At 40.5% G+C, this 25,875-nt stretch overlaps 1 protein-coding gene across 1 annotated transcript in view; it reads right to left on the bottom strand.

Moving 5' to 3' along the window:
* TRPC7 (transient receptor potential cation channel subfamily C member 7) overlaps positions 1 to 25,875 on the bottom strand; it is a 143,982-nt gene that overhangs the window by 82,016 nt on the left and 36,091 nt on the right. The window contains exon 3 of the mRNA XM_048487239.1: positions 5,246 to 5,428. Coding sequence (XP_048343196.1) covers positions 5,246 to 5,428 — 183 coding nt within the window. The remainder of the gene's footprint in view (positions 1 to 5,245; positions 5,429 to 25,875) is intronic.

Here is a 25,875-nt window from a genome sequence, read left to right as displayed (position 1 = left end):
ACCCCTGGCTTCACAACACTACATGTGAAAGGGATTTGGGAGTCTTAGTAGACCACAAACTGAACATGACTCAGCAGTGTGATGCGGCGGCCAAGAAAGCCAATGTGATTTTGGGCTGTATCAATAGGAGTATAGTGTCAAGATCGAGGGATGTAATTGCACCTCTCTATTCTGCATTGGTTAGACCTCACCAGGAATATCGTGTACAGTTCTGGGCACTGCAATTCAAGAATAATATTGACAAGTTGGAATGGGTCCAGAGGAAGGCAACCAAGATGGTAAAAGGTCTGGAATCCATGTCCTTAGGGAGCTGGGTATGTTTAGTTTGGTGAAGAGAAGGTTAAGAGGTGACATGATAGCCATGTTTAGATATTTGAAGGGATGTCATGTTGGTGAGGGAGCAAACTTGTTTTCTGCTGTTCCAGAGACTAGGACCGGGAGTAATGGATTCAAGGTGAAGGAAAAGAGATTCCTCCTAAACATCAGGAAAAAACTTCCTGACAGTAAGGGCTGTTTGACAGTGGAATGCTCTACCTCAGAGTGTGGTGGAGTCTCCTTCTTTGGAGGTTTTTAAAGAGAGGCTGGATGACCATCTGACAGGAGTGCTTTGATTGTGTGTTCCTGAATTGCAAGAGGTTGGACTTGATGACGCTTATGGTCTCTTCCAACTCTATGATTCTATGATATTGCCTATAAAGACATTAAAGGACATTAAAGTCCATGTGCTGGTTGGGGATTAAGCAACAGATGAGACTCCTGGTGGCTGGCATCCACAGAGAATTTTCTTCTTAACACTAGCAAACCCTGTAGAGCAGTGGTTCTCAACCTGTGGGTCGGGACCCCTTTGGGGGTCAAATGACCCTTTCATAGGGGTCACCTAAGACTCTCTGCATCAGTGTTCTCCATCTGTAAAATGGATAAATGTTAGGGTTGGGGGTCACCACAACATGAGGAACTGTATTAAAGGGTCCCAGCATTAGGAAGGTTGAGAACCATTGCTGTAGAGGATTTTGGATTTTTAGGTTGAATGGAACATGACTAGATAGAAACCAGTTATACCAACACAAATATTTAGGATCAAAGGACTATGTAATGACCCAAAGGACCCCAAGAATATTATTTATATATATTTCTGCTTCAAAATCATATTGGCAAAAGCTAGTTGCCAAAAGCACTCCTATGGGTTGTAGGTAGCAGCATGTCAAAAGGTCAAAACTACTTTAACAAAAGCTAAGATCATGAGTTACTCCAGCATAACTTGGAGGCCTCATTTGAGTCACTAGAATGCTTGATTACCTCACCTTGCAAAGATAATTGTTAACAAAGAATACGGATCAGACTAACTGTCATTTCCCTATTCTCTTCTGGAAACCAAAAGTCATCAACAGATGGTTGCTTCTCTGTGATCTCCTCTTCCCATTGTTATGAATTTTCCTACAAGCACCCACCTTTCCCCGGTCCTAATGTCTCAGCCCAAAATCAGAGTTACTTTGCATAAAGACCATTCTGTGCTTTCCTGACTTAATCTAGAGACCTAATTGACTCCCCATTGTCCCGGGTTTAGCAGTAGACCAGCTGACTAATGACCTCAGCACCCCCCCCCAAGCCCAGCATGGGAAGAATTCCAGAATTTAGAAAAAAGGAAAACTCACTAGCTCCCTGCTTACTCTTCCTGCGGCCAAAAGTGGGTATAAGAGGTTCAGTTTACCTGCAACATATTGCTCTTTGCCACATGTTAGCGTCTTGCTGTGGTGTTGGAGACAATGGATTCGTCCTTCCATTGGGTTCCTGTGCTTTGGCATGGAATCCTTGCCTTCTACTCTCTACCCTCCTAAGAATCGATAGGTAAAGTGTATCATACACTCAGAACAATCCCCTATTCCCTATTCTCTATTATCCAATCTATCTTTAAAACGTTTTTATACTACCAGTGGAACTTCGAATGTATGTGTGCTACCGTTGTGATAACTCTTGCTGTGCGTGTGTATTTTTAAACAAATTTATATAAACATTTAAACTCAATTTGGACTCTTGCTTCTCTGTGGGATATTCATTGCCAGAATTCCTTCCCCGTAGATACAGTCTAAAAGATCTCCTCTCGGCCCCTCTCGCTGCCAATGTGAGTTCATTCCCCTTTGCTACTTTTAAAATTATATGTGTGCTGTTACACGTTTAGCAGCTGGTGGAGAATCCCTTTAATAAAACCCTTGCCCCTGTTAAGGCCGTAACAACTAGTATGCCTAAAGTACGTGCAATACCAAAACCTACAAGTGATGTAACATTGGACAAAAAGTCAGGGGAATGAGGAAGGAAATGTAAAATTTGAATTTTAGTGAGAGCAAAAAACTTCACAGAAAGGATTAGGGTTGGGAAGCTAATATTTGACCTGGACAAGCTACATTACATCACTGCTGAGCTCAATCTCTCTTCCCAAGCCTTGCTCCAAAAATTTCCCAAGCCAGACTTAGCAATCCTACACAATTTTAGTGTTAGAAATGCAGTATAAAACTATAAAGTGATTCTAATATAAACTATGCAGTTTTGCTAATATAAACTATGCAGTTTTGCTAATAATGTAGTTAAAACTCCTCAACCTATCTCAGAGCATTCAGTTGGTTCCTCAAAAGGAGTAAGAAGTCAAGAAATATGTTTTCTGTTAGTATTTTGTTATCTATAGACATGTTTTGATGAGTAGATCAAAACAACTTTTAAGGATTTCTGCATTACCTTCTCTTCTCAGATTGCACTTTTTCTGCTTTATTGTTCTAAAGACTAAGAAGACACACTTAATGTCTGGATCCCCCCTTTGTTAGCCCACTGCCCACTCTCCATCTCTCACTGCATTCCTTTAGTGGGTAGGATTTACAAAGTGTATAATCAGATCATTAAAGGTGTCAGTCTGAAATACTGGTGAGAGAAACTTCAAGTAGCACAAAACACTCCCCACCCCCAAATTCTACTGCACATTCCCTCCTTTCTGATATTCCAAGCCAAATATGGAAAAAAATTCTTCATAATCCAATTGAAGCAAAAAAAAATCAGGAAAAAAACCCACCCAAGTTTCATGAGCAAAGTTGAGAATGTTTTGAATGCATGCAAAAAGTCTGTTGACAGGGAAATTTTGAAGCATTAATGAAGATGAAATTTTCAGCAGAAATCTGAGCAAATCTTACACTTTTACATTAGCACACATGATGTGCCGTCCCATTTCCCCACATTCCATTCCTCCTTTATTGAAAAGTAATAACCCCTCTATCCAGCAACAGAAACAGCAGATAATATCAGGCTCTCAGGGAATTAAGATGGAGGGTCATGCAGCAGTCTGAACTAATTGCTTTGATAACAGGAAGACTGACTCTGGCCACAGCTGTTAAGAGGCAGAACTAGGCAGGTGGTGGGAGTTGGAGGGAAAGGACAGAACAGATGCTAACTACAAAATTTGGAATGCTCCTACATCCCACTTACAGTAGGCCAATTTCCATCACAGTACATTGTACAAATCATTAATCTGAACACAGAAAAAAAAAATGATCTGTTTGCATAACACCCACCCACAATACGGAACAGCTTAATTTGAGCTACTAAAGCAATTTCCCTTGCCTTAATGGTCTATTATTTTCCCTTGCTGAGACACTTTTATTGGCAGTTTTTTCTCTCTTTTGGCTGACATTAGAGGTCCTCACAGTCAAATAAATAATTATTTGCAGTCTTGGCTAACAGCAGAAATGGGCAACTGCTGCATGCTTAGTAGGCGCCCTGTTTTTCAAAGATCATTACAACTAGGTAAGCTATGTTGCAAAACTGGTAACATCTAACAAGAAAGGAGTAGTTAAGGAAGATAGGCATTTATGCAAAGCATTATATGCAAGTATGAAGATTTACATATCATTCAAAAATTGCATGCCAAATTTAGGAGAAATGTGCAGTTAAAATATTAAAAAATTCTAATTGCTTTTCTTGTTTTAGGCAACTTTTTAATGAACCTTAGTCAGAAGCTGGTATGACCATCAACAGACCAGAAGTGTTTCAGGTGTGTAATCTAGCGCATGCATCATCAGCTGGCCATTCCTGACATAAGCCACTTGGAAAACCTATGTGTAACTCATCAGTACAAGTGGACCCCAGAGACAAACAAATAATATCCCCATAGCTGTTCCAGATTTGAGATACTTTCTGCCCATGTGCCACAGTCCAGATCTGACTCGGGCCTCTATGCACTTGGGAGCGGGAAGTTTCAACTGATGTCAGATAGAATGTCAGAGTGGGCAGCTGAGGCTCAGTCAATGGGGAAACATAATGGGTAGTTAGGACTGAAGAAGACAATAATGGTGATTCCATAAAAAGGGAGGGGAGTGAGTGAGGGGTGGCATGCAAGGGAGGGGAGGGAAGAGGACCTGGCATCTGGACATGACCCACTCACCCAAGCGGAAGGAGGCAGAGGGGAGGGAGGGGTGGCATGCAAGGGAGGGGAGGGGACCCGACATCTGGACATGACCCACCCGCCCTAGCAGAGGGAGGGGAGGGGAAGGAGTGAGGGTGGCATGCAAGGGAGGGGAGGGAAGAGGACCCGGCATCTGGACATGGCACACTCACCCAAGTGGAGGAAGGGAGAGGGGAGGGAGGGGTGGCATGCAAGGGAGGGGAGGGGGTGAGGGGTGGCATGCAAGGAAGGGGACCCGACATCTGGACATGGCCCACCTGCCCTAGTGGAGGGAGGGGGAGGGGAAGGACTGGAGGGGTGGCATGCAAGAGAGGGAGGGAAGGTGTATAAACACCTCATTCTGATCTGGCCTTTCCAGGACCATAACAGAGCTTTCAGAGGTACTTCTACAATCTGCTCACCTGTATTTACCACTTGACATTAGTTGCTGATGCCATTTTAATTTTAATTCATATGCTCTGAATTGCAGTCCATAGAGCTGCTTGAAGAACACAAGAAACTGTCTCATACCATCTGTCCTGCTACTAACAAACAATGACTAGCAAAAGCTTCAGTGTTTTAGGGAACAACTTTTCTCAGCTCTGTCACCTAAGAATTTTTGCAGTGAGAGAATGAATCCCAAGGCCTTCACATTCAAAGCTTGTGCTCTGCCTCTAATCTGTGGCCCTGCTCTAGACAAGCACACCACACAAAGCAAAGCAGATCTGACAGCTTTCAAAAAGTCTGGCTGATTTCTAGGGGTATCAATTTATATCCATTTCCTCCCCTACATAATAGGGAAAAACAGCCAGAAAAGATTCTTACCTTTTTGACCTCATATTTAATGGCTAGCTTGATTCTGCTTAGACTAGGGCGATGAGGCTCAGGCCATGCATGAACATTCACATCTCCATTCAGAATTGCCTCCACTTCTTCAGTGTCCCTGCAGAGATCCAGCACACCCACCACAAAGTCCTTGCATTGCATAGATAACTTCCTGTAGTCATTCTAATGGAACAGCAAGAAACAAATATTGTGTTAGCACTGTATCATGGCATTTCATTTTATATCTAACATTTAAAGGCCTGTATTGAAACATATTGATATTTACAATTTTGAAAAGACCAAGATTGATATGGGCAACATAGGAATGAACTTTCAACCGCCACCCCCACCCCCCAATACAATCTCAAAGGGGAGTGGTGCACTAATTGTCTAAAACAAAAGAAATATAGTACCACTAATTTATCAAAAGTATATTCACAAACACTTAGCATTAGTCAAGCTTTCTTTAGAAAAACTTCATATATACTTCATATAATGTTATTCACTGACATAATAATGATTGCATTCAAAACTCTCTATATAATGAAACTAGTAAACCAATCTTTAACACAACCTTGCTACTGTATTTCAGTTATGTTCACAGATCTTATGTTCACAGATCTGACAACAAAAAGTTCACAGTGCTAGTATACTCAAATCAAGGGTCTCTGACAAGGTTCCATGGTTAATCCTTGTTTCACATGGCTCCTTTAGAAGTTGACTGTTTAGCATAAATAGTGTTTACCCAACTGAAAAATTGTTCAACAAATGCAGCTACATAAAAAATAATGAAAACATCATCACTGAAACATTTTTATAAGAAAATATATCTAAAGAATGGGTTAACATCACTTTTACAAATTGCTGAGGTTTCTAATTCACCAGTAAACCTGGCCATGGTTGAGGATAGCCAGATATGTTTGAGGCCAGGGACCAGCAGAAGCTTATTTTCTGAGTGCAACATTCTTTGAGGGTCATAACAGAGGAGGTGGGAGATATGACATTCCCAGACTATCTAGGGCTTTAAAATTCAGTACTAAATCTGAATCCAGTGCAGCTGGCTTCCACAGGTCTCCCAGTAAAGACCGGAGCCAGTGGCATAGCACCCATGGGGAGGGGGGGGCACAACCCCCCAAGCAGAGCCATGGCAAAGGCATGGCGGGCTGTGGAGGGTGTATGGCGAGGGCTTTCCGGGTTGTGGTGGAGTGGGTAGCACAGGGTACACATGTGCAATGGGCACAGTTTCCCCTCGCTCCGCCTCTGACCAGAGCTGCTGCATTCTGGACCAGTTGAAGGTACCGGGTTCAAGAGCAGCCCTGTATAAAGTGAGTTACAGTAGTCTAATTTGTAGGTGACTGTTGCATGGATCACAATGGCTAGGTCAATGGGACAGGTAGGGATCAGTTTCTGGGCCTGGCAAATATGATAGAATGCTGTCCTGGCAGTGTTTGTGACCTGGTCATCCAAAGAACAAGAGATATCCAGAATCACACTTAGGCTCTTGATGAAGGATGATGTGGTAAGTAGCCTCGGTAACATCTCAATTAGATAACTGAAATGCATTCTGTATGAAGATGCCCTTGAGGATTGTCCAGAAGCTACAGTTGGTGCAGAATGCTGCAGTCAGAGTATTGACAGGAGTGGGTCATACAAACCATATCATTACACTCTTGTACCATATATAGTGACAACTAATTTGCTTCTATGCCCAATTCAAACTTTTGATATTTAAAGCCTTATGTGGCTTTGGGCCAGCATACCTTAAGGACTGTCTTCTCTCATATGAACCTACCCAATCACAGTGGTCATCTTTGGATGCTTTGCCTTATGTGCCTTCACTGTCTGAAGCTGAATGTGTGGCAACCCAGGAAAAGGCCTCCTTACTCATGGTGGCCTAACTTTGGAATTCCCTCTCCTGGGAGATTTTTTCTGTCTCCCTTTGTTGTTGTCTTCCACCAGCAGGTGAAGGTTCTTTTTATTTTGTTTGGCATTCCTCCACTAATTGTTATGGGCCCTTCTTCCTTGTTTGTTGTTTTGTGTGTCTGTGTTTACATGCTTTATTGATTTGTTTAAATGTTTTATATACACATAATTTAAATGCCCTTTTAATGTCTTGATGTTTTCATGCGAAGTGTTTTGGAGTTTCAAAATTTTGAAGCCTTGGGTACCCTATTTGAGTTGAAAGGCACCATAGAATAACAGCCCAATCCAAAAGAGAGGTGGTAGAGCAGCGGCCAAGGGCAGTGCTGTGACAGTGCACCCATGCCACTGGTAATGGAGTTTCAGGCAGCACAGGAAGGGAGGTTAAAAAAACAAAAAAAGTACATATTGAGTACACTGACTCACACAACACTTTTTGGTAGACTAAGTTGGCTGCCAGTGCAGGGGGTGTTCTTGAGACAAAAGTCTTTTGGGGGGGAACCAACTAGAGTTAGCTCCACCACTGGGAGCGCCCGAGGAATCCCCCTCTCTATGCCAACAAAAGCGGTTGTGCTGGAGGTCTGCTGTCACAGGGCTGAACATCCGAGTTTGGCATTGCACTATGGCTTTCCCCTTTGATAGTTTTATGAAATTATTAAATAGGTTTTATGAATTTTCAAATGGGTTTTATTAATTTTAATAGGTTTTATTGTGACAGGTTTTAGTTGTTTTCACATTGTATCAGATTTTATGAGTTTTATGTTGTAACCCACTCTGAGACCTTCAGGCATAGGGTAGGATAAAAATACATAGTGGCCAGCTGCCAAGGTAAGTCCCTTTGTGCTGGTGTTCTTGCCACTTTGCATGGCATTGGTGACATGAGCACACTGCTTCCAGTGTGGCTTCAGCCCTCCTGGACCCCCTTTGGATTGCACAGTATGTACCTAAATAAATCAATGATACTTAAGAGAACAGCAGTTTAGCTTCATCTGTTTCTGGTCTTTAGCACTGAACACTTTTAAGACTTCAGGAGAAAGAACTGCATGACCAAATGCAAATCAAATGGAAATATATGTTAAAACATCATTGCATATAAAACTAGCACAGTAAGAAAAGGCCAGGTTAAACGACATAATAGCAGAAGCATTTAATCTTTTGCTCCCTGCAGCCCGAAGTGAAACAACCCAAGAGCTATCTATCATTTTATCATATCATGTGAATTCAGTGTGAAATTCTGATGGGCAGCCCCATCCAAAGAAGGGGGCAAGCTTAAAGGGTCCGTGGAAAGAGCGCGCAGTCATGCTGACACATATGCCCTCCTCTGGGCTCTTACCCCAGCGGAGGGGGTAGACATGCTGGCTGCTGCACATCTTGCAGCCCTGCTGCCACAAAACCTGTAAGTTCGGGTTACAGCAGGGCTGTGCTGGTATCTAGCTTGGATGCCAGCATGGGGAGGGGGTGGCCAAGGGCATTCCCAGGGCAGAGCTAACATTGGTCATCTCCCTCCTGGAGTTGAGGGCTGGTTATGTGGCATATCTCCTTTCAATGCAACAGGGCTTTTAATAATATTAATATTAATATCAGTTTTTAGAAAAATTAGACAAAATATTAGAGATTATTATTTTTAATTAAAAACTTTACTTTGAGGCTTAGGAAAAAATAAAATATAATAAATTAAGGTTTAAAGGGATTTTTTAAAAGGGATTCTATATTTTCACTGTAGGTTGGAGTCACAAAAAAAGTCAGCTTTTAGGCTGGAAAGTAAGAAGCTTGTTTTCAAAAACAATTCTATTGAAGCAAGGCTAGATGTAGTTTTTCTTTTAAAAATGTGTGTAAGTTTGAAAAAAAAGATAATTGCAGGTTAGTGCTGAGAAGTAAAAAGTCAAAGTCAACAGGTTGCTAAGTCAGGGTCAAGTGTAGATTAGTCAGTGCTTAGAATCAGAAAACAGCATAGCCTAGTAATATTTGGTCAAATAGACAAAATGAATAGAATGAGTGATAGGAGGGGAGTAAAACAAGAGCATGGGAAAACCCTAAGCAGAAGCACAGTAGGCTGGAAGTTGGTACCAGAGGAATGTGAGCTGTGCAAGCCAGGTTTCTGAGCTCTGGGCTTTGTCAAACCCAGCCGGCAGGCAGAGGTAGCTCCTTATTTGGGCAGTGACTCCCCCTGATGTCACTACCCAAATAAGGATCTCCCTCTGCCTCCCGGGGTTTGATGAAGCCCAGCCAGCCACTGTGCCTCAGGGTTCCCCCTTCACCCTTGATGAGGGCAGTAACAAACGGCTTCGGGGGCAGGGAGGTTGTCCCGCCCCTCCCCCAGCCTCCTTGTGATTAATAGAAAATGGTGACTTGCGTATGAGCCAAGGGGGCTTTTCTCAGCCTTTAAACAGGGCTGAAAAACTCGACTTATATGCAAGTATATGCTGTAATTATATCCCATTGGAGAATTTATATGTCAGCAGACCCACTGGGCCCACCTGGCCTGTCAAGAGTGCCATATCCTGCCAATGTGCACAGAGGCATGTTCATAGGTCTCCCCTCTGCAGTCTCATCTCTTGTGAGTCACTACTGCACATTTTAGTGAATAGCCTCATAGGAGAGACTGGGTAAACACAATAGCATTCGAATAAGATTGCAGGTAATGTTAATGCAATAAGAAAACTGTGATAAATGGTCCCAAACTAGCAAATACAAATGGTAGTCACAATATAAGCTCTCAGCCTCGAGAGATTTTTTTCAAATTACCTTTGATGAGTTAATTAAATTCAGTGTCTCACATAATTAAAGCAATCAACTAAAACTTAAGACAGCTAAACCTGTCTGTTGATGAAGTGATGAGCTGCTTTGTACTTTTCACATTTTTATGGAAGTCTTCCCAAATCTCTGAAACAGTCAACACTTGGCAAACTTTTAGAGGCTACTGGTTCCAGTAGGTCTGTTCTGTCTTTCCTTCATTCAGAGGCAAGATTCTTGTTTGTTTATTTATGAAATATTTATATCCTGTCTTTTGACAGCCAAGATTTTGGATGCACCTCACGTTCAGATAAAAATCACCATTTCAGATAAAAACATAGAAAAAATGTATAAAATGCCCTCCAAACTGAAATAAGTAGAACCTAACATCTGAAGGTGAGCCATGAAAGGGAAGAGTTATAGAGGTAACAAGTCTGGTAAAGCTCTAAGAAGGCCCTATGTTGTGCCCACAGCAACTCAGATGACAGAAGGCATGCATCAGGAAGATCTGAATGAGCAGCAGAGGTGTAGCTGGGCCATACTGCATCTGGTGCACATTTGATATTTTCGCCCCCTCCCGTGGCGCCCCCCTTCCTCCCTTCTCACACTTTCCTTACTTCCTTTCCTTTTTGAGAACTTTTTCAGGCTGCTAAAGGCCTGTTCTCATTAAAAACGGCCTGATGGGAACTATACTTCCCAGGAGACCTTGTGAGCCCCTGAAAAAGTTCTCAAAAAGGAAAGGAACTAAGGCAGGGGTAGGGAACCTGCGGCTCTCCAGATGTTCATGAACTACAATTCCCATCAGCCTCTGTCAGCATGGCCAATTGGCCATGCTGGTAGGGGCTGATGGGAATTGTAGTTCCTGAACATCTGGAGAGCCGCAGGTTCCCTACCCTTGAACTAAGGTAAGTGAGGGAAGGGGGAAGGGGGGGCATGGTGGTGGGTGCATGGGGCACTGCCATGGAGGGGGAGGGGAAAGGGGGAGGGGCAATTTTCCACGCCCCCCAGGCGTGCACCCCCCACCCCTTGTAAGTTCGCCGCTGATGAACAGATAGATTCATATAGGAAAAGGTGGTCCTGTTGAAGCATAAGGTTTAATACAGAAAATTATACTTTTTATTTTCAGTTTTTATTTTCTGTCTCCCTCTAAATGGACTATATTTTAGATTTAGTAGTATTACTTAAAATGTGTTGTACTTTGAAGATATAAACAAAAGGAATTTTGGTTCCTGTTGTCATTAATGGTGACATCTGTTTGGGGAGACCAGCTTTATAATTTATATGAAGCTGGCAGAGGAAGCACTTTGCTCCTGAAGATGGGAAAGAGGGGCAGAAGGCACTGGAAGTATGCCAGTAGCCCAGTCTACTTCTCCTGCTGGAGCCTGCTTCATGTTATCTTGACAGAGGAAGGAAAGACAGCTTTAGCTGTTCAAAGTCTTGGTGATACAGTACTTCCTGTGAATCCTTGTTGATAGAATGGAATACAAGAGGGATATCTTCCCAGCATCTTATGTTGTGACCAGCAAGAACTACGAAACTGCTGAAGGATTAATACTATCTGTTTATATACCAGTTTAATGAAATGTCTGAATGAGTAGAACTGAAAAGTTCTCCTAAAATTGCAAGAAAATTCTTCAACAAAAATGAAAAAAAAAACTTCAGACAACCTGAAGGTGCTTGCTGCTGCCTTTCCTTTTTAACTTTTTTTAAATAAAGAGTTGTATACACCAAGGGATTAAACTGCGAATTCAAAGGGGTAGGAGGGTTGGAAAGGAAATATAGATTTAAGATGAGTTTAAATCAAAGGGGATGGAGTAATGATCAATGTTTAAATAATCTGAAAATGGTCGTATATAATAAAGGCATGCAACAGGTAAAATGGGGAATGAAATAAATAGACAATGCTAGTAAAGCATTGGTTGTTATACTTTGCTTGTGTATAGAAAGGTGGTATTAGTGGAATTAACTTTATAAAAAAGAAAAGATGGACACAATAATAACATAAGCTGGTTTGGAAGTAAAAGGATTAAGTTAGTTGGAAGTATTGTACATGGGATAAAGGCAGAATGGGAACCAGTTAGAATTTTTTTATCTCCTTAGGAATTTTGGCCCCTTTCTGGGTGGGGGGATCTGAATCTGCCAGTAGAAGCAGGGAGCAGCCATGCTAATTGGTTTGCCCTCATTTCTATTACCATGACATCTCCACTCCTGCATATCTTTAGATTTTTTAAAAAAAATTAAATAACCATATTAATAGAGTGATAAATCAATACTAACACTAAAAATGCAATAGTAATAATGCACTCAATAATAATACACCCAATAATAATCACCCAGTTTGCCCCTGCATTTGATCATATTATATTAAAAAATAAAGCATGAACACATGCTTGAGAACCAGCGAAACACTGCACTCCTCCCACCGAGACGCAAGCAAAAGGCCAGCTGATAGGTAATGCCTGCCCAGCTGCAAACAGGGCAGTGGGTAATAATGCTGAATATGGCTCTGAAACAAAGACTCCCCAGCCAATTCTCTTTAAAGTCTCAAGAATCTTGCTGTGTACAATTGGCCAATGTGACTTTGCAGTCCAAAAGATTTTCTCTGGGTCCTTTCCGAAGATTTGGAACACCTCACACAAATGCATGTGTTACCAGAAGCAAGTTGTGCTAGATTTGAAATATGTACAATAAATGTACTATAAAGTCTGATGTTGGCACTTTCCATCTTGCCCTGGATGTCCCAAGCTAGCTTGATCTCATCAGATCTTGAAAGCTAAGCATAGCCAGCCCTGGTTAGTATTTGGATGGGAAAGCATCAAGGAAGTCTAGGGTTGCTATGCAGAGGAAGCCAATGGCAAATCACTTCTCTTAGTCTCTTGCCTGGAAAACCCCATGGGGTCGCAGTAAGTCAGCTGCGACTTGGAGGCACTTGGGAACCTTCATGAGGCACTTAAAAGATACTATCTTTGAACTTTAGCAGTGGTCCAGCTAAAAAGTAGCATAGCATCTCTTTTAAAACTCTGACCAGATGGGTAATTAAAAAAAATCCTCTAAGTATTTTCAATACAGTCCACAGTGAAGTAACACATCCAGATTTAATATGTTGCAAGTACAAGGAAATGGAGTTGCCAAGGTGATTTTGGTCAGTAGAGGTGATTTGGCTGAAATTATCATTCACTGAGTGTCTTGGGTTGCTTTTTTTACTCCCCCATTGGTCCTTGAGGAACAAAAACATGCTACTTAATTTCAATAAGCCTTTATTGGCATACAGAACATACAATATAAATACAGTTAAAATTACTAGATAAAACTTCACACTGGATCATAAGTTCAGCTCGCAAACCTCAGCCAGAAACTTTGCCACTGCGAGACAACAGTCAAGGTCATTGCAGTTTAAGAGCATATTTACTTTATCAAGCTCTGTCAGGGTTTTCATAGAGTCAATGATTGGTACTAATAAGCTGGATCTTGGTTTCTGGTAAAGTGGGCAGTGGAGGAGAATGTGTGCAATGGAATTCAACTGCCCTGGGCTGCAGGGGCAAAGCCTCTTATCGTTTGGTAGACCCTTGAGTCTTCCTCTATGGAGTGGGGATGGCATAATATTAAACCTAGCCAGCATGTAGGCTCTCCTATATATAGGGTTGGTAAGCACTGCGATATAGTAGGCTGGGTTTCCCTGCACAAATGGAATTGCCACGTTCATTGGCGAGCAGGATTTGTTGGCCAAGCTCTGCAGTTGTTGATAATCCATTGCTAGTAGCCGCTCTTTGATGAGGGCAAATGTCTCAGTACTGGTTAGCATGTTCAGAGAGTCACTATCATAGCCCAATTCTGCAATCTTTGTTATAACTGTTGTGCACCATTTAGAGTGATGGAGTTCTCTCAAGGTGAGTTGCGTCAGTGAGTTGTCGGAGCTTTGATAGTGAATATGCAGCCAAAATTTTATGATGTTTAACCAGATAGTGGCCTCTATAGAGTATTGGCCAGATTCTAGACATAGGACTGCATATGGGACACAGTTTGGCACACCAAATAATTTATGCAGAAATTTAGAATGGAATGATCTAATGGCACTGTTGCTGGGTGTTAGCCAAATTGGCCCTCCATAAAGCAATTGTGCTCTCGCCCTTGCTTTGAAAACTTGCAGAGCTGGGGGAATATATTGGTTGCCCCTAGAATGATAAAACCTCCTAGTGGCATTTGCGTTTGACTGGGCCCAAGCCAATATATATTTTTGATGAGTGGACCACGACAAGTTATTGCTAAACCAGAGTCCTAGATATTTGAAATTTTTAACTTGCAAAAACACGCTACAGTGATACAGGTGTTTGTGTAAAAGTGTAAAGCTTTGCAAAGTGAATGTTAAATTTGTGTTTAGTAAATGGTCAGAGGTTAAACTAAATGTACTTTTACAGCCAAAGGGGTGCAGAACAGGTTTTTCCTCCTGTTTTAGCTTCCAGTCTGCAAGAGATGGTACTATGTCAATTTATATATTGACTGAGCTAGCCAGTGGGGCCTCAGAGGAAAAAATGCTTTTATTTAAGGTAGTAGGGACCTTGTAGAATTGTTTAGGTAGTGCTTCTCTACTGGGTAAAGATGGGTTGGAGTCTACTGGCTATATAGGAAAATCTCTGACTTTTGTGAAAAACACAAGATCAGAATGCACATGGTCATGGAGGAGGAAATTTTTTTAAATACTTCTGAAGGGTCAGTCTGCACTCACTCAAAGTTGGCTTTAACTATAATAAAACCCTAAAACCCTCCTCAAATTTTATAGTATGTATTTGTGTCTGCCAAGTTGGGGTTAGTTTGGAAAGGAATTATTTTTAATATTAATGTGGGTGTGCATTCCAGAAATAAAGCTTTGTGGGGGAGAACATATATTTTGACTTTATAAATTCTAATCTAGTAAATATTTCTGCTAATGTGAAACCTTAAAACTTATGACTTACTCATAATTCTGTTTTCTTGCAGAATTTACAAAACTCAAGCATAATAGGTCTCTTATTGCAAATTTCCTGCTCCCTTTTGACTCCATTTTGCATAAGCAGATAAAAATGTGTAATTTTGCTGTTTTGAAAAAGCTACTGGCACTTGCCATTCATTGCAATTTAGCTGAGTACCTTGAAATTACCTGCTGATTATGTGCTAAATGACCTCTGCAGTGGTGTTACAGCTGTTCACACTGCACATGGCTTCTTGATTCAGAACAAATTAGAGTAACATCCCTACTTAATATTTTATAAGAAATACAATGAGAACAGTCACGGTATCTTGGCTGATTAATGAAAGAATAATTGTTTAAAAATAAAATATGCAATGGAATTGTGTCATGGAGAACAACTCATGAAAATTGGCACTTTTCTTCTTGACAGCTGCTTTCTTCTATGATATTGTGGCAAAGATTTGGCAGTACTTTGTGTCACGTTCAGGTGCTTTTAATTTTCCTGGTTATATATTTGGATAACTGCTAGCACAATCCATGTCATAATAACCATGAAGCTACATCATTGTAACACACACTACATGTTACTGTCCTGGAAGAAAATTCAGAGGGCATCTGGTCTGATATTATTCCATGAAGTTTCCTTGCCACTGAAGCTGGTGCTGCAGAGTGAGCACAACATTTCTGTTTTGCAGTCACTCCATGGAATATCTGTAAGGTCCCCAGTTCAGTTCAATGTGCTGTTTTGTTGTTATGCTGTCGAATTGCAACTGACTTATGGCAACCTCATGCGGTTTTCAAGGCAAGACACATTCAGAGGCAGTTTATCATTTGCTACCTCTACATAGCAATCCTGGTAGTCCCAATTCTTCCATCCAAATATTGACCACAGCTTAGCTTCCTAGATCTGGTGGGATCGGGTAGTCTGGGCTATGCAGGTCAGGGGCATGGTGGTGTAATAAAGTCCTTTGTGGTGTGGGACCTATAAATCTGTGTTTGCCTCTCTCAGTATGCTCCACTGACACAGCTTTGCATTCATCTGAGCAGAGCCCTAAAAGACGGAGACCCTTGGCATCTGTATATTACTCTCTATAAAATGTGATATGTTTAAAGGATGTGACCAACGGAAGACTGGGAGGGGACATGGCAATGAGGGATGAGGAAAGCCACAAAAAAACAGTATATGATGACTCATGTGCACTCAGGTTTTCATACATCCAAGTTGAAAATTCATCACATTTTGAAATGTTTGCAATATTTCATACAGCAGTAGTCTACTCACTGAAAACACCGACTAAATAGAGAGTATACAGTGAATGTATAAGATAAAGTCTTTTATCCCATCACCAGTTTTCCAGAAGCAAATTTCACTCCAAGTGCTTATAAATATTTATCGAACACCCTAGGATGAAATATGCCTGGTTCAGTTTATTGGTTACTAGCCAAATTTCCTATCATTTATTTTGACTATGGGTTGGCATATGGTTGGAAAGCAGTCAAGTCTGCAAGCACTGGAGAAATGATCCTTTTTATAAAATGATCCTTTTAATAAAAAATATGCATTGCATGACATATTTTGCCTTTTCATGTCCCAAAAATGCTGGGCTCAACTAGGTTGTTTGTATTAATATCAGATCTGCACCTTATCAGTCTCCTCTCCCTGACTGGATTTTTGCATATACTGAATAGTCAAAAATACAGAATTCCCTTAAATTCCCTATATGCGCACAAATTCATTAAACTCCAAAGTCTATTGTATGAAGACTATTGTAATGTGCTAAATGTGGGTGAGTCCATGAATACAACACAGAAACTTCAGCAGATATAGTTAGATAGCTTACTACAAGAAGTTGAACAGAGTACATGTTATATCTTTTCTGTAGGCAGCCCATTGATTACTGATCAGTTTCAAGGTTCAGTGCATGGTGCTGGTAATTATCTGTCCAGTCCTTTATAGTCAGGGACCCAGATATCTACATGACTGCCTATCCACATATATTCTGCTATTCATCCGAAAGTGTCATTATGCAATCAGGAAAAATCTATAGCTGTTTATATCTGAGCATTCTCTACTGTGGTCCTCGTTCAGTAGAATGGTATGGCTGAGGAAATCAGGAAGCCCCTCCCCACTAGTATAGTTTTATAAGGTTTGCAAAATGGAACTATTTAGGAGGAACTGTTTATCCAAGTGATGCTGTTATGAATTCAATGTCTGTAGCCATTTTCTACACATTTTAATATTTGAAACATCAGGGTGCTGTGTGGTTTCCGGGCTGTATGGCCATGTTCTAGCAGCATTCTCTCCTGATGTTTCGCCTGCATCTGTAGCTGGCATCTTCAGAGGATTTGATAGTTGGAAAGGAAAGCAAGTGGAGTATATATACCTGTGAGTAAAGGTCAATAGGTGAGGGCATCTGAATGGGAGTGGCCTGGCAAGTGAATAACAATGAAGTGTAGCATGTGAGTAACAATGGAGATAGCAAGGTCAATAGGTGAGGCATCTGAATAGAAGTAGTCTGGCCTTTGTTCCCTTTGATTGTCTATACTATAGTCATCCTATAGTCTATAGTCATCCTGTGTCTGTGTGGAGCTGATTAGTCACTGTCTTGACTCAAGTATTTTTCAAAACTGGCAGCCAAATTCTGTTCATTTTCATGGTTTCTTCCTTTCTGTTGAAATTGTCTATGTGCTTGTGGATTTCAATGGCTTCTCTGTGTAGTCTGACGTAGTGGTTCTCAGAGTGGTCCAGAATTTCTGTGTTTTCAAATAATATTCTGTGTCCAGGTTGGTTTATTATGTGTTCTGCTATTGCTGATTTTTCTGGCTGAAATAGTCTGCAATGCCTTTCATGTTCTTTGATTCATGTCTGAGCGCTGTGTTTGGTGGTTCCTATGTAGACTTGTCCACAGCTACATGGTATGTGGCAGACTCCTGCAGTTACTCACATGCTATACTTCATTGTTACTCACTTGCCAGGCCACTCCTATTCAGATGCCCCCACCTATTGACCTTTACTCACAGGTATATATACTCCACTTGCTTTCCTTTCCAACTATCAGATCCTCTGATGATGCCAGCCACAGTTGCAGGCGAAACATCAGGAGAGAATGCTGCTAGAACATGGCCATACAGCCCAGAAACCACACAGCACCCCAGTGATTCTGGCCATGAAAGCCTTCGACAATACATTTGAAATGTCCCTTGAGTCTCTCTGAGAAATGTGGATATTAATCAGAGGTCTCCAAAGTGATCGATATCAATCTCTGGAGGTCAATGGGACTATCCAAGGGGTCACTAAATGCCTATGGATCAAAAGGAGGTCTATAAATGATGCCAAGCCATTCAACAAAAAGGATATGTTAGTTTATTTTTAATGTTTTAATATTACCTTAATTATGAATTTTTTCTCAATATTATTCTGTTGATATTACTATTATTCACATAAATTTGTCAATAATAGGAACAGAAACAGAAATTGAAGAAGGAATAACAAAACATAAAGGTGAAATGAATCTTATCAAGAAACAGTAATGAAGGAAAAGGGTGAAGGAATTTACACCTCTAAACTGAAGAAATGTATTATCGATAATATTTAGTTTTTTTACTTTATAAGCCTAGGAGTCAATGAGTTATCAAGGATTCTATGAAGGGTCAATGGTCAAAAAAGTTTGAGGGGTTCTGATATAAATGGAATAAGTAAATCCATGCATAGCTTTTTCCTAGACTGCATGACAATGATATGCCAAGAAAAACTATTTCCCCACAACCCTTTTCCCATGGAAGTAAATGGGTGAAGTGGAAGGTGGAAGGTCGACTCTATGGCATTGTACCTCATTGAGGTCTCTAACCTCTCCAAACCCCACTCTGCCCCTAAATTTCCAAGAATTTCCCAACCCAGAGTTGACAATTGTGTGCTGCTGTAACAATCCCCAGAAAATCCTTCTCAATCAGAGACGTGATGGGGAGGGGCAGGACCCTTTCCAGGGCTATTTTGGCTTCCATGTCCTCCCTGCTCCCCCCCACAGATTTGGTTTACCAACACCAAAACTTAGAAGGCTCAGCAATATGACAAGTTTCAACACACACACACACACACACAAACACACATATACATATACATACACATGCACACAGATGTATACGCAAACTGAATGGAATCTGTGCTCTTTTTATGCAAATATATATTCCATTCAGTTTTAGTACTTCTGGTGAAATGATTCTGGACTCCAGAATCATTTGCAAAGAGAATGTTGGATTTACAATCTGTAAACTAACACGAACAAACATAAAACCATATTTCCAAGCAGTTAAAAGACTGAACAGCAAATTCCCTTTTAACATATTTCAGTCTGAATTACCTATCAGGATGTTTATTCATATTGATTGATCTTGCCAGAAAGACAGAAGTACTTTGGCCAGATATAAGCAGACGCTACCAGAGTTTTCTCGTTTCTGCATGGCAATTTTATACTATGAAGAAGGTGAATGTTCAGTGAGTTATTTTAAGAATCTCTGAATTATTGTGAGGAGACACGTAGAAAGAGCACATAGTCTCTGATAGAGAGTAGAAGTGTATGAGGCCTCAAGGAGGAGAGAAAGCCAAAGAGATAAAGTTATGGAGAGAGTTTGAAGAAGAAATTTGGAAACCCTAAGATTATTATGACTACAGCTTTACCATCAAAAGGGGGCAAATTTTAGACGCAGGAAAAAAGAATGTTTACACCCCCTTCTGAGTCATTTTTAAAATAGCAATTTCTTCGTCTCCACTTCAGAACTTCCCCATGTAGCCTGACTCAGCTTCTCTTAAGTGAGCTATCCAATTATACTTGGCAAAACACAATCCTTAGCCAAATTCACAAAATAGGAATACCATTTGATCAACTTCTTCAGTTATACGAAAGGCAAGCATTCCAGATCTTAAAACAAAGAACCCTCAATATCGATGGGCAGCTGCTTCTTGCAGGCGCCCAGAGAATTTGTTCCCCCCATGTCCTATGGCATTTCATCACCATTACCTGGCTTAATGCCAAAATACATGAGCAGTCTGATCACTCCTCATCTACACAAATTCTTCATGATGGCATGATTGAATATTCTCCCAACTGCCCAAATGAGAGGAAGATACAATAACACACCACAGAGAAACAGATTCTCTGGAATCGACAGAACATGTTCTCCTTAAATGCAATAAATCCAACTGCCATCACCCCATTTTTCTCGAAGCCATCAGGAAGCAAAAGGCTTTATCGAAATCAGACAGGGACTTGGTAGCGTTCCTCCTCAGTGATTCCTACCCACCTACCACAGAGACAGTTGCCAGATTCCTATACAAGATCCTTGGTTCCAGAGGCAATTTTATCTACTAGTTTTAAATTAACCAATTTCATCCTGTAAATTGTTAAATAGTTTTATGCCATTAAAGGTTTTTGGAATTTGGAAATAGCCATTTTAATAATATTTTTGCCACTTTTGCTTGGAATAGTGATGGGAAATGGGATTTGAGGGGCTGGGAACCCTGGGTATAAGCAAGATCTTTGATATGCATTATTTGAGACACTCTTGCAACAGCTTTCTATTTTGCACTGCAATATGCTTTTGATATATCAGTTGCCTTAAAACATTTTTTTTTCGGTTGAAGGAAAGAAGTCCTACTCCTAAATGGCTTGAGTTCAAAATTCCTGAAGAACTGCCTCTACCACATCAGTCTTGGAGATCAATGAATGGGGTCTTCCTGGAGGAATTCATCATCTGCAATTAGGTTGGCAGCTGCTCCTAGGCCATGTACCTCATTTCTCCAAATCAAAGATGCCTTTATTGTGAAGATATTAGAATGACATTATGATTTAATGAATTGCTGTTTACTGCTGTTACTGATATGACTCGGTTGTCATTTTAAAAATTCCTTTATTTTCATCTTTTAACTGCATTTTATTATGTAATTTTATTGATTGATTGTAAACACACGGTAGGTGGAATGGAGAAAAATTACACTTCAATCCTAATAAGACTTTTTGGCTTCACTGAGCAGATTTCAAGAGAATTCTGCATAGAATTACTCAGCAAAATGATTGATGTATTTAGTTCATTTGAGTCTTGCCTGGCTCCAAGAAGCTCAGGCTGGTTTACAATCAGTGGTGGGATTCAAATAATTTAAGAACTGGTTGTTTACAAGCACCATTTTAACAATCGGTTCTGCCGAAGTGGTGCAAACCTGCTGAATCCCATCACTGTTTACAAGATTTTCCTTCCTCCATTTTACCTTCAGAACAACCTGAGTTAAGTTAGGCTAAGAGATAAAATGACTGTATCAAAGTAACCCAGTATGTTTCATGCAAAGTGGAGATTTTAACTGGAATCTTCCCTGTCTTGCTATAACACTGTCCTCTTTCTCTTAGGGAAACAGTAATAAGATTTAGCAACAGTAGTAACATTGAAGGGGTTCTTCAACTGTTTAATAGTACTGATATTTCACTGAAAGAGGTATGATAAAAGATAAGAAGAATGAATCTAGATGATTTAGAAGAAGAAGAAGAAGAAGAAGAAGAAGAAGAAGAAGAAGAAGAAGAAGAAGAAGAAGAAGAAGAAGAAGAAGAAGAAGAGTTTGGATTTATATCCCCCCTTTCTCTCCTGTAGGAGACTCAAAGGGGCTTACAATTTCCTTGCCCTTCCCCCCTCACAACAAACACCCTTTAATACATTTTGCATGTTGACATGATTGCAAAAAGGCTATCCTAAGTGGGAAATGTCAAATTCTGTGCATAATTGTTTTCAGAATTAATTTTAAAAACCCTTTGTTAATGTAGAACATGTAGCTGAATAAGAATGCCTATAGCCTACATTTGCTTTAGACATGTAAAGCCTAACAGAATGCAGAGCTATCCTGACCCTCTCTCAATAGTCAGTTTTTCCTTGATATTCCTTTATCAAAGCACCTTGCCAAACTTTCCATCTGGCACTGCTAACTTTAGGAACTTCATGTAGGGCTCAAGAATAGTTGCTGAAAAGAACCACCCTGCTCTGAAACTGCTTTAGAATGTCTAGATGAAGCGCGATTCCAACAAATCACTCCAGATGGAAGTAAAGCCACCCCAAAACCTTTGTTGTACCCCCAAATAGTTGGATGAATAGTTCATTTAGTTCTCTTTCCCTGTCCAACTGTCGAAAAACCTTTTCTTCCATATAAGGAAAGGGAAAGCAAGGGAAATATAATTGAAAGCACTGAACTGCTCACAGTGGCTGGTTGAAGGCTGCTAGTTGGTTCTTCCTTTGCTTCCTCTCCTAATCAGTGATTTGTGGGAAAGAAGTACCAAAACATGCATAGATCATGAACTGTTTTCCATGTCCTATGAGAGTTCTCCTCCAGAACAAATGTTTGCTGGAACTGTTGGTTTGTGCAATAAATCCATACATTATTTCGCATTCTATGTTCATAAGTGTCTATTGTTTCTGTGTCTAGGTACTTTCATGTTAAATAAGCTCTTAAGCTCCAATATGCAGTATTATTAAATACTGATTTCCTTGGGAATCACTTCATCTGTCTTTCTCAGATTTTGCAGGGAATTCTGCGTAGGATCATTTCTACAATCCTTGAGAGCCTCGTATAAAATTAACCATGAAATATATGGCAGGATTGGCAGAAAGTCTTTTAAATGATCAAATCCAATCATTTGGTCAAAATGTAGTAGGCATTGGTCCCTCCTGAATGGCTTTCTTCTAACAAGAAATAAAAAGGTACAGTGAATTCAAATTAGGCTTTTTTAAATCAATGGGTAAGAATTAAAATGTAACAGAAGTAAAATGAAGCAACTACCTGAGTCAGGCAAATGAAGTTAATATTTGAAATAAATCAAGCCACCAAATGAAGGCAACGAACAATTTTTTTTGTACATTGTTCATGCTCAGCATATGAGTTTCTAGATGTATGGGAAGTGTGTTATATGCTAGAAAAGCCTTTCAATGGTAAGAGAAACGTAATTCTTAAGGTGGGAGATGAATCTCTTTTTGTAATGGTGTTGTGCATGAAAATACCAAAAGCAACTGTTGGGAATGCCTTTTAGAAGTATAAAATGGAGTCCAAAAACCTAAGGAGTTCTTCTATGTCTACATTATAAGTAGAACCTTTGACTGAGATTTATCATCTTAGAGAATTACTTTCATGACACATGAGATGGTATGACTCAATATGGGCCATGGAACAGAAGTCTGGTATCCAACTCCATCAAAAGCCTCAAAAACATATTTTTACAATATTTGGTTCATTTTGAGAGCCAGTCAGTAGATCAGCTGCCCACCTAGCAAGGCAGTAATTGGCATCTAAGCAGAGTATAGTGCCTCCATCCAGGTGGAAGAAATGAGTAACCTTCTGCATTTTGCTGGCATCTGGCAGCAAGCTCATAGGGAATCATGTGATGTTCACCTCTACATTTTCAAGGAATGCTGCAGCTGAGCACTCTTCCCTAAGGCCCCTTGAAGAATTCTTCCATCTGTCCTGCATGGGCAGGATAGCTTGGGGAGCATTTCCTTAACATATTGTTTGTCTGTTCTGCCTCTAGCACAGTTCTGCTGGGAAGCAATCTCTGGAGGAAGTCAGTGACATCTTACTGACAACAGGACATCAGTCTGCGAAAGAGAGGGAATAAAATACATGTATGTGGTTGTGAGGAACTGAGCAAAGAGAATAAGTGAAATATGAGCCCACCTTATTGCTTTTTGATCAAAATGATGATTAAATTTCTGTTTTAAGTAGTTGTCTAAACAATACAATCTGAACATCCCTGATAGAGTATATATGAATTGCACGAGTTTCCAGTAAAGGTTGGTGTGATATTGGTCATTACAACTATCCTTCTAAAGCTCCATCCATCAATCAATAATTATTCCTCATGGCGCTGCCCACAGTATTCTGCCACAGCTTAACCCATTAATTTGCAATGGTGCATTTATTAATAAAATACAAGTAATTTCATTATAGGTTGTGCCCCTGGACTGTTCAATAATGAGACTTCATGTTCAAATTATTTCTCTTATTGAAAACAGTATCAGGATTAAGCATTTAGACTTCGGTGCTGTGTGGTTTCCGGGCTGTATGGCTGTGTTCTAGCAGCATTCTCTCCTGACGTTTCACCTGCATCTGTGGCTGGCATCTTCAGAGGATCTGATGTTGGGAAAGCAAGTGGAGTATACCAGCAGAAATCATCATTCTACCAGCAGATAAAGGTAATGCCACGGTTATCATGGAAACAGACCAATACAAAGAAAAAATCAGACAACTTTTGGACCCCACAACATACAAAAAGTTAAAACAGGACCCAACCAACAAAATCACCAGGAAAACCAACACCTTGATTAAAAACTCCTCAATTGATCCAATCTTTCGCCAACGTCTCTGCAAATCTGAAGCTCACCCTCCTAGACTGTATGGACTCCCAAAAATCCACAACACTCCACTCAGACCTATTGTGAGTGCAATTGGATCTCCTACATATGATTTGGCAAAGTTTCTGGCCACACAACTACAAATCCATATTGGACTTACTACACATTACATTAAGGACTCAACTCACTTCATTGAAAAAATCAGCAAACTCAAACTCAACCCCAATGACAAACTGATCAGTTTTGATGTGGTTTCCCTATTCACCAAGGTCCCCATAGCAGACACCATGACACTCATTAACCAGAAATTCCCAAAAGACATCACAGCCCTGTTTCAACATTGTCTCACTACTAGCTACTTCCAGTGGGATAAGGAATACTATGAACAGAAAGATGGGGTAGCCATGGGTAGCCCTCTTAGCCCTGTAATAGCTAATTTTTATATGGAACATTTTGAGGAACAAGCCCTGAAAACAGCACCAAAAAAGCCCACCATATGGTTCCGTTATGTGGATGACACATTCACCATTTGGAGCCACGGAGAAGAAGAACTAAACAAGTTCCTGGACCATATCAACAAGATCCACCCAAACATCCAATTTACTATGGAAAAAGAAAATGAAGGAAAACTGCCATTTTTAGATGTTTTAGTCATCCGCAAACCAAACCAGCAATTGGGACACACAGTATACAGAAAACCTATGCACACGGATAGATAACTACACAAAAACTCCAATCACCATCCAGGGCAAAAAAGGAGCACCATAAAAACTTTGGTACATCGCGCAAACAGAATCTGTGAACCTCACCTCCTTCAAGATGAATTGAATCACCTAAACAGGGCTCTACAGGCTAATGGTTACTCTAATACAGAAATCGGAAGGGCTGCAAGAACAAGAACAAGCCACATGAACAAAGATAAAGAGCCATCTAGAGGGAAAGTGTTCTTACCATACATCAAGGGAACCACTGATCGCATAGGAAAACTGATGAAGAAGCACAACCTAAAAACAATCTACAGACCCACTAAGAAAATTCAACTGATGCTACGTTCAGCAAAGGATAAGAGGGATCCTTTAGCTACTGCAGGAGTCTACCGCATACCATGCAGCTGTGGACAAGTCTACATAGGAACCACCAAATGCAGCGCGCAGACACGTATCAAAGAACACGAAAGGCACTGCAGACTTTTTCAGCGAGAAAAATCAACAATAGCAGAACACATGATAAAACAACCTGGACATAGAATATTATTTGAAAAAACAGAAATTCTGGACCACTCTGAAAGCCACTACGTCAGACTACACAGAGAAGCAATTGAAATCCATAAGCACATGGACAATTTTAACAGAAAGGAAGAAACTATGAAAATGAACAGAATTTGGCTGCCAGTGTTGAAAAATACTAGAGTCAAGACAGTGTCTAACCAGCTCCACACAAACACAGGATGACCATAGACAAAAGAAACAAAGGCCAGGATACTTCTATTCAGATGCTCCCACCAGTGACCTTGCTATCTCCTGTGTTACTCCCATGCTATAGTCTTCATTGTTACTCATACTTCTATTCAGATGCCCTCAACTATTGACCTGGTTGTTACTCACAGACAATGTTTCTCCACCCACCCTGGACACTCCAACAGATATATATACTCCAC

The sequence above is a fragment of the Sphaerodactylus townsendi genome, linkage group LG03 (assembly GCF_021028975.2).
Source record: "Sphaerodactylus townsendi isolate TG3544 linkage group LG03, MPM_Stown_v2.3, whole genome shotgun sequence".
NCBI classification, from domain to species: Eukaryota; Metazoa; Chordata; class Lepidosauria; order Squamata; family Sphaerodactylidae; genus Sphaerodactylus; species Sphaerodactylus townsendi.
Note: the sequence above shows the minus strand (reverse complement) of the source record. Positions and strands in the feature narration are given on the sequence as shown.